We start from the raw sequence: 10,073 nt of genomic DNA, 5'->3' as shown, positions 1-10,073 counted from the left end.
TTTTGTTCTACTTTTCCTTTTTTTTTTCTTTTTCTCTCGTTCTATTCTCTACTCTTTTATTTCGTCTTTTTTTTGTATTCCCTTTCTTTTATTTTTTTCTTTCTTCTCTCGTCATTTTTTGTTTTCTTTTCCATTTTGACCTTACATCCCCCCATACAACTGTCCTTATTTATTTATTTATTTATTTATTTATTTATTTTTTTACGTTTTGTGTCTCCATCTCTCACTTTCTCTTTTTCTGTCCTTTTTATTTGACTCCTCCCTTTCTCTCTTTCTTTCTCTTTTTCCTCTCATTCTCTCTCTTTCTTTCTTTCTCTCGTTCTCTCTCTCTCATTCTCTTTCTTTCTCTCTCTTTTTTCTCTCTCGTACTCTCATTCTCTCTCGTTCTCTCTCTCGTTCTCTCTCTTTCTCTCTCATTCTCTCTTTCTTTCTCTCTCTCGTTCTCTCTCTCTCGTACTCTCTCTTTTTCTCTCTCTTCTCTTTTTCTCTCTCTCTTCTCTTTTTCTCTCTTCTCTCTCTTTTTCTCTCTTCTCTCTCTTTTTCTCTCTCTCTCTCTTTTTCTCTCTTCTCTCTCTTTTTCTCTCTCTCTTTTTCTCTCTTCTCTCTCTTTTTCTCTCATCTCTTTCTCTCTTTTTCTCTCTCTCTCTCTCTCTCTCTCAGGTGGTCTTCATGGGTCTGAAGTTCCCACAGTGGGCATGTTGGATCTGGGAGGTGGCTCGACCCAGATCACTTTCTCGCCACAGGATGAGGTTAGACGTGCGCACACTTACACACACACACACACACACACACACACACACACACACACACACACACACACACACACACTTACACACAGTGGTAATGTCTCATAATGAATCCATGTGTCACTTCACAAACTATCAGGATGACCTCCTGTCTTCTACTGTAATCTCCAAATGCCCTGCTAATCCCACAGACTTGCTCAGAGAGCGAGAGAGCGAGCGAGAGAGCGAGCGAGAGAGCGAGCGAGAGAGCGAGCGAGAGAGCGAGCGAGAGAGAGAGAGAGAGAGAGACCGACTTTCTTGTGTGTTTTTTTTTTTTTACCCTAAATCACAGCATGTATGGGGGGATTGAGGACTAATTTCTCCTGCTATTAGATGAGTCGCTGCCGTGTAACAGCTTTATGAGGGAAATCGTGGTTTAGTGGCTTATAAATTGTGTGTGTTTCCAGTCTGATACGTTTATCATGTCTGTGACTGAACGCTTATTAAATGCCATTTTGAAATAGTTTTCTCTTATCAGCAGGAATTAGCTTTCAATAGCCAGACACAACAAACAAAGCTGAATTCTCATACATCCTGCACTACATCTACATACAGTACATTTATATTACTGTACATCTCCACAGGGGGGTGTGTGTGCGTGTGTGTGTGTGTGTGTGTGTGTATAAATCTATATATAATTACTGTACATCTCCACACTTTCATATCTATGTTATACATTTGTGCAGTTATTAATTTTTCACTTATGTTTAAACATTCTTCTGCTGCTCTTTTGTCTTGTATTCTCTCTCGTCTCTCGTCCCTGGACTTCCCCACCCGGGATTGAAAATGTCTTGTCGTATTTTATCAACATAAATCTTTCCTGACTTTTGTCACAGAAAACCATCCAGACCTCCCCGATCGATTATGTGACGTCGTTTCAGATGTTCAACAGTAGCCGCACCCTCTATTCGCACAGGTAAAGTGGGCGGGGCCTGGTGCTGGAGCGTGCTCACATAGGGTTGTGTTGTAAAGAGCAACAAGAGGGTGTTGCTGATTTTTTTAAAAAAAAAAATTTTTTATTAGGACATGAATAGAGCATAACTGCTATTAGACTAGCGTGTGTGTGTGTGTCAGAGCGTCAGAGAGAGAGAAGGACAGACAGACAGGGAGAGATACAGGCGGGCAGAGAGACAAACAGACAGGGAGAGAGAGAGACAGACAGGGAGAAAGACAGACGGGCAGAGAGAGAGAGAGACAGACTGACAGAGAGAGTGACAGACGGGCAGAGAGAGAGAGAGAGACAGACGGGCAGAGAGAGAGACAGACGGGCAGAGAGAGAGACAGACGGGCAGAGAGAGAGACAGACAGGCAGAGAGAGAGAGAGAGAGAGAGAGACAGACGGGCAGAGAGAGAGAGAGAGAGAGAGACAGACGGGCAGAGAGAGAGAGAGAGAGAGACAGACGGGCAGGGAGAGAGAGAGAGAGAGAGACGGACCGGCAGGGAGAGAGAGAGAGAGAGAGAGAGACAGACGGGCAGAGAGAGAGAGACAGACGGGCAGAGAGAGAGAGACAGACGGGCAGAGAGAGAGAGACAGACGGGCAGAGAGAGAGAGACAGACGGGCAGGGAGAGAGAGAGACAGACGGGCAGGGAGAGAGACAGACGGGCAGGGAGAGACAGACAGAGAAAGAGAGACAGACAGAGAAAGAGTGACGGACAGGGAGAGACACAGAGAGACAGACAGAGACAGAGAGAGGATCCACATGTACAGCACGGCTCTCACACTGATGATTAGAGCGTAAGCACTCAAGCCCTTTAATTTCGAGTCTAAGCAGAACGTTAGATTGCTAGATTACTGCTTTAATTGATTCACTCCAATTAATCCAATGGACTCGGTGTGTGACGGGTGACTTTATCTTCAGTTTAATGTACAAAATCATGTTTCGCTCTGTAGACTGCTGCAATGAGAATTCGGTTTTGGGACGCACATTCCTGATTAGATAGGTCAGTGACCAAATTAAAATAATTTTTAAGCAATAACATTTGCTCCCTCTGTCCCGCTCTTCAGCTACCTGGGACTCGGTTTGATGTCCGCCAGACTGGCGGTGCTGGGAGGGGTTGAAGGACAGCCTGGTATGTGCTCTTTCAATCTCTACTCATCTTTTGGCATTTAAAGACCCCATCCCCTCCTCCAATAAATAAGCCATTATCTAATCTCTTAACACCAAAGATTAATTTCTTGGAGGCCAGCTGTTGCACCGATTTAGCACGAGCTCAGGCTCAAAGCGATGCTGCAGTTCACTGCTGGGATTATCGTTTTATACACTTGAAATTTTAATCAGATTTTTTGATTTGTTCTTGTTATGTAACACCATCCTGGTTCTATCAGTGTGCTTTGTTTTGTTCTTAACTGTATGTGTATGCATGTCACTAGATGTAGCACTAACAATAATGTCCACAGGATGGCAGACTTTGCCACTTTGTCAGTGCTAGACGTTAGAGGAGCGAGTTCTATTAATGATGATGTTGAATCTGGTCACAACTGATCTTCAAAGCTTTGTGCTATAAGAAAAGAAGTGTAAACTGTGGACAAGGTGAGCCAGTATTCACTCTCCCAATGGTGTTTGATGCTGTTGCATCCCTCAGTAGGGGGCAGTCAGGAGCTGGTGAGTCCATGTCTGGCGCCAGACTACACAGGAGAGTGGGAGCATGCAGAGGTCACCTACACCCTAAAGGGCCAGAAAGCAGGTATGCCACAACGGCGCTGGCTCAATTCACACCTACCACATTTACCTAGATTTGTGGCCAAGTCAAAAAACTACTCTACCTCACTCCATTATTGGCCCAGTCCCAGATCACGTGAGTACACTCCTTCAGTGGCCCAGCCCCAAATCCAGCATTCCTCATTCTTTCAATGGGTCCTGTCCCAATTCATGCCACCTCACTCCTGTAGTGGCGTAGTCCCAATTTGGGTCTACCCCAGTGATTTAGTCCAAATTCACCAATAGTGGGCCAGTCCCAATTCAATTTACCTTACTTCCTCAGTGGTCCAGTCCTAATTCCCTCTAATCCCAAATATAATATAATCAACTCCCTAAATGGCCCAGTCCAAAGTCACACCACCTTCTGTCTCACATTTTGGTCATACCATACTTCCCCATTGTCCATGTCTCAATTTACCATACATCACTACCTCACTGGTCAGTCCCACTTCACTCCACCTCGCTGATTCAGTGGCCCAGTCCCACTTCACACTACATCGCTGATTTCCCAAATCATTGTACCTCACTTTTTCGATGGGCCAGTCCCAAATCATTGTACTTCACTTATTCGATGGGCCAGTCCCAATTCATTGTACCTCACTTATTCGATAGGCCAGTCCCAATTCATTGTACCTCACTTATTCGATGGGCCAGTCCCAATTCATTGTACCTCACTTATTCGATGGGCCAGTCCCAAATCATTGTACCTCACTTATTCGATGGGCCAGTCCCAAATCATTGTACCTCACTTATTCGATGGGCCAGTCCCAAATCATTGTACCTCACTTATTCGATGGGCCAGTCCCAATTCATTGTACTTCACTTATTCGATGGGCCAGTCCCAATTCATTGTACCTCACTTATTCGATGGGCCAGTCCCAATTCATTGTACCTCACTTATTCGATGGGCCAGTCCCAAATCATTGTACCTCACTTATTCGATGGGCCAGTCCCAAATCATTGTACCTCACTTATTCGATGGGCCAGTCCCAAATCATTGTACCTCACTTATTCGATGGGCCAGTCCCAAATCATTGTACCTCACTTATTCGATGGGCCAGTCCCAAATCATTGTACCTCACTTATTCGATGGGCCAGTCCCAATTCATTGTACCTCACTTATTCGATGGGCCAGTCCCAAATCATTGTACCTCACTTATTCGATGGGCCAGTCCCAAATCATTGTACCTCACTTATTCGATGGGCCAGTCCCAAATCATTGTACCTCACTTATTCGATGGGCCAGTCCCAAATCATTGTACCTCACTTATTCGATGGGCCAGTCCCAAATCATTGTACCTCACTTATTCGATGGGCCAGTCCCAAATCATTGTACCTCACTTATTCGATGGGCCAGTCCCAAATCATTGTACCTCACTTATTCGATGGGCCAGTCCCAAATCATTGTACCTCACTTATTCGATGGGCCAGTCCCAATTCATTGTACCTCACTTATTCGATGGGCCAGTCCCAATTCATTGTACCTCACTTATTCGATGGGCCAGTCCCAAATCATTGTACCTCACTTATTCGATGGGCCAGTCCCAAATCATTGTACCTCACTTATTCGATGGGCCAGTCCCAAATCATTGTACCTCACTTATTCGATGGGCCAGTCCCAAATCATTGTACCTCACTTATTCGATGGGCCAGTCCCAAATCATTGTACCTCACTTATTCGATGGGCCAGTCCCAAATCATTGTACCTCACTTATTCGATGGGCCAGTCCCACTTCACACTACATCGCTGATTTATTACTTCATGACCACTTTCACTTCAAATTTCATAATAGTGGAAAACGTGTTTGACATTATACTCCTTTACACTTCCAAGTAAAACCCCGCTGTATTCCTGCCTCACGTCTGAGGGATAGGATGACGATGGATTCATGAATGAATGAATGAACGAATAATAAAATGCCTTCATGTAAAGGGCACAAAGTATACGCCGAGGGTCAGGCCAGTCCTGTTAGGTTATTTTTAGGTTAATCATGATTTGCGACCCAATCATCGCTTTTTGATTTCAGGAGAGCCCATCTACGAGTCATGCTTGAGCAAAGTGGAGAAGATGATCTACAAGCGAGTGCAGAAAGCAGAAGAGGTGAAACGCATGGAGTTCTATGCATTCTCATATTACTACGACCGTGCTGTTGACCTGGGCCTCATCGGTATGTGCTGTACATCATACAAAGGCTCGTATATCATCAGCTATCTCACTCTGTCTCATCATAAACACTGCAGTTGATCACATCGGCGTCTCTCTGCCTCTCTCTGCCTCAGATGAGAAGTCCGGAGGCTCCCTTCGTGTAAGCAACTACATAGATGGTGCCAAAAAAGGTAAATTGAACAGTCTCTGCTGCCTCCTCGTATTACACACAGGACGTACAGTTCATTGTAGTTTTTCACGTTGTGTGTGTGTGTGTATATATATGAAATGAAACAAGAACTCTTGGGTTAAAATACACACATCAGCTTTAATATTCGAGGATAAAAATAGACGCATTGAAAGCAGGAAAGTGTGTGTTCATTTCCTACACAGATTGCTTCTCGTCATTCTTTCACTTTACTTTGTTTCGGGACTTATAAAGTCGAGTGAACGTGTACAGCTAGTAAATTCTGTTGAATTCATTCAGCAGATATTTTCGTCCAAAGCGACTGGCAAGTGACCAGAGAAGGTGGAGATGTTGATTAAGTGTGACGTGTGGCTGGAAAGTTAGAAGGTAAAGTGTGTGTTTATGAAGGAACTGTTTATGTTCAACGTGCAGTGTGTAAGGACATGGAGGCTGGTGCAGGAACAAACCCTTTCCTCTGTCTGGACCTCACCTACATCTCAGTGCTGCTGCAGGAGCTCGGCTTCCCCCCGGACAAGGAGCTGAAGGTACACGCGCACACACAAATGGAGAGAGTGTTCGAGAGAAACACCTCACACACACACACATGGCGCGGGGTGGGGGGGTGGGGGGGGTGTGCATGGTTTCTCTGCATTATAATGACTTTTATATGATCGTTCCGATCCTCGCTCTTTGCCAGTCGTCCACACACTAATGTTATCCTCTGTACGTGTTTCAGCTGGCCAGAAAAATCAACGAGGTGGAGACGAGCTGGGCTTTAGGAGCCACCTTCTATTACATGGAATCTCTCCACAGACATTAACCAGGTCCAGTTCTCACACTCGAAAGACCCAAAAGACTTCACAGGCTCGTACAACGTAAGACCTAAAGCCCCCGATGACCTGAGAACGAACCAAGCGGCTGACGAGGAGAGTGCTGATGTAGGATCAGCTCATTTCTTCCTGTTAATCTGTTCATGGACATAAACCTGTAAAGGAACAGCTGATCCCAGATCAGCACTCGGTCTGGAAATATACAAAGAAGTAGCACTAGTGTTGCACTAGATGCGAACTTTGTTTACATGCACACACACACACACACACACACAAACAGCCCAACTAACAACTGTATATAAAAATGCAATGCAAAACACACCTAGACACACCTACTTACGACTTTCCTTCGTTTTTTTTTTTTTTCTTTTCATTTTTTTAACATGATTACGTCAGGGTTGCTTCACACTCCGGGAATAATATAGAAATCCGGAAAATGGATTACTCGGGTTACTGGCCGTGCGGAATTCGCGTGCGTGTTCTTCCCATATCCGTGTGGGTTTCCTCCAGGTTCTCCGGTTTCCTTCCACACCATAACAGTATGTGGATTGTCTATGCTAAACTCCTCCTCGTTGTGAATGAGTGCTCAGCTCAGGATGTTCTCCCACCGCCCCTCCCCCAGTGAATAAGCTGAAGATAAATACCGAACGTAGAACGTCTGGGAAAGATCCGGAAGTGCGCCAGCGAACTGTGTGTATATATATACTGAAAACGATGTTTTCTGAGCACTTTTTTTTTTTTCTTCCTTTATTCCATGTCTGTGCGTAAACATAGCAGACGATTAGTGTTTACAACAGACCACGTCAGTAAGTCCTATGAAATTCCATAAAAAGTCACACAAGTCAGCGAAATACTCCACACCAAGTTTGCAACTCTGAGCCACGATTCCGCCGAGTAATTCCTTCACTTCATGCAAATGAGGTGTGACGATCGAAAGATTATTCAGCCTTATCGCAAGCTCTAACTGCTCGTATTCTACCCTCATACCTCATACTCGCGCTCACTCTTCTTTCTAGAAATAGATGCTGAAAATTTCACGAGTTAAAATGTCTCCTAATTGGATTAATAATCTAATATTTGGTATGTTAAACTCTTAATAGGAAATATTAGCTACGTCTGAACGTCTTCAAGATATTTCCACTTGCTAAGGTGTCATTTCTTCAATGTTCTGTTTTCTACACTGAAAAATGGAGAGAGCGGAGGTTCTAGAGCGGATTACGAAATAGAAAAATGCATTTTGATGAGTGAGAGGAGATGGTGTACATTTTTGGCTACTGCCATTTCATAACGTGACTTTTTTTTTCTCTCTCTCTATTAAAAGCTGGACAGGGCAGTGATAATGTTCATTCATGTTAATGTCTGGGCTGGGATGAAACCTTTTTGGCTTTTAAGTAAAACGTTGATCAGATAAACTTTTTCACGGTCAACGATCCACCAGGCTAGGGGGAAACGTCCCCGCTTACTGATCAGATCGCTGACCGTTCGACACGACTCGGACGTTAACGAGACCTTGCTGCTCACGTGATCGTATCTCGGACCGACTCTCGGACTACGGTCAGATCTTCGGCGTGCATGTGAACAGGGTTGCTGTTAAACGCGCTGGGATTCAAATGCCTGTAAGGCCAGAGAAAGGGGAAAGTATTCAAACGTATACATACGGCGACATGCAACGACGCTAATAAAAATGTGTTACATAAACTTTCTCTCTCACACACACACACACACACACACACACCTTGGGACTACTACAGAAATGCTACAGAACGTGCGTTTTATTTGTATTACTGGTAATTTGTGCTCTGGAGGGGGGAAAAAGTGTTTCTGTATATTGATTGTATTTGCTATTGATTTTTCTACAGAATGTGAGATGAAATACCTCTTCTGTGCTGAACGTTCTTGATTTAAGTACGAAACACGAGCCGCTTTACATTTGTACCGTGAAGCATGCCATAATAATAATAATGTATTATTGAAGGATTTTTTTTTTTTTTTAAATATAAAGCTGAAAAATGTTCTACGGCCTCACCTCGGTTTGTTCTTTCACACGGGTTATCTATAAACCGTGCGTAAATAGGTATTTTGACTTCCTTTTCTTTCCTCTCTTTCAAATCTCACCTCCGGCCTGTGTACTTGGAGTTTGCATGTTCTCTCTGTGCTGCAGGGGTTTCCTCCCCCAGTCCAAAGACATGCATTGTAGGCTGATTGGCATTTCTAAATTGTCTGTAGTGTGTGAATGGGTGTGTGAGCGTGTATGCGATTGTGCCCTGCGATGCATTGGCACCCTGTCCAGGACGTACCCCGCTTTGTCCCTCGGACTCGGCTCCAGCCTCCTCACGTCGCCGTGTAGGATAAGTGGTACCAGGTGCGGTGACTGGTGTGCTGTGGACATTTGTACACTAGAGGGCAGTGTTTAATGGATCAACTGTCCACGTTACAACAGAACATACTGTAAACAAAATAAATACTAAAACAAACCCAGGTTCTTGCAGGGTTTTTTTCTTCCACACTTCTGAACTGTGACTTTGCTATCCAGAAAGATGATTTGACAGACTCGGATACATTTGTTATAAATAGAAGTCAATTAAACCAACAAATGTAGCGCTACACGCCAAAACACTCTGGAAAAAGGGACCAAACGTCACTTTTCCTTATCACCCAAGGAGACAACTGACGTACATTTAATAGACATCTTTCACCTGAAACATGAATATAGTATACCTATAGAAGTCAAGTAACCCTGTAAATGCTCATTAAAGGGGTTCCCAGGTAAGAGTTAAAAGGTGTAACCCTGCTAAAAAAAAAAAAACCCAAAGAAACCCTCATAGAACTTGTAATGGTTATAATGGGAATCGTATTGGGTCTCTACTGGTAATTTGTTGCCTGCTATTGATGGCATGTCTAGTGGATACCATTAAGCACCAATAGAATACCTTTGACACTTGGTAATGATTTGAATTGGTTAACAGCTGATGGATTGTAATGGCATTTGTAATGGAAACCATTAGAATTTCTGTGATGGTTTCTAGTTTTTACTTTTTTCATTTTCAGCAACTTTTCATTAATGATGGTTCCACCTTGATGTGGGATCATCAAGGAGACATCTGATGTAGCTTTAATAAGTATACCAATAGAAAGAATTTGAAGGGACATATTTGGACCGAAAGGGGCACCGAGTCCCATTAAAACTTTAAAAGCCCAGGGAAAATTGCATACTAAAGATACAAAAGGATGTGCGCTTGATGGTTCCACCTCAGCAAGTCTGGTACCTTATTTCTGAGAGTGTACATCAACATACTGTACATCTCCCTTAGTGCAGAAGAAAACAAACAAAAACAAAACAACAAGGATATGAACCACTATAGTCCATCATGAATGTATAATTGTACAACCCAATAAAGAAAATATAAATATATTATGCAGTCATG

At 43.6% G+C, this 10,073-nt stretch overlaps 1 protein-coding gene across 5 annotated transcripts in view; it reads left to right on the top strand.

The window, feature by feature from the left end:
* entpd6 (ectonucleoside triphosphate diphosphohydrolase 6) overlaps nucleotides 1–8,662 on the top strand; it is a 15,876-nt gene extending 7,214 nt beyond the window's left edge. For 3 of the 5 annotated variants that reach the window (XM_047157855.2, XM_017476382.3, XM_017476385.3), the window contains exons 7-14: nucleotides 661–749; nucleotides 1,622–1,701; nucleotides 2,792–2,856; nucleotides 3,370–3,471; nucleotides 5,513–5,653; nucleotides 5,766–5,822; nucleotides 6,251–6,363; nucleotides 6,555–8,662. In XM_047157855.2, the coding sequence (XP_047013811.1) occupies nucleotides 661–749; nucleotides 1,622–1,701; nucleotides 2,792–2,856; nucleotides 3,370–3,471; nucleotides 5,513–5,653; nucleotides 5,766–5,822; nucleotides 6,251–6,363; nucleotides 6,555–6,638 (731 nt within the window). In that variant the 3' untranslated portion in view covers nucleotides 6,639–8,662. Of the gene's footprint in view, nucleotides 1–660; nucleotides 750–1,621; nucleotides 1,702–2,791; nucleotides 2,857–3,369; nucleotides 3,472–5,512; nucleotides 5,654–5,765; nucleotides 5,823–6,248; nucleotides 6,364–6,554 lie in introns of those variants that run through there. The other 2 variants (XM_017476383.3, XM_017476384.3) reach the window with 2 other exon arrangements.
* Nucleotides 8,663–10,073: the final 1,411 nt, after the last annotated feature.

This window comes from Ictalurus punctatus, chromosome 9 (assembly GCF_001660625.3).
Source record: "Ictalurus punctatus breed USDA103 chromosome 9, Coco_2.0, whole genome shotgun sequence".
NCBI lineage: Eukaryota > Metazoa > Chordata > Actinopteri > Siluriformes > Ictaluridae > Ictalurus > Ictalurus punctatus.
Note: the sequence above shows the minus strand (reverse complement) of the source record. Positions and strands in the feature narration are given on the sequence as shown.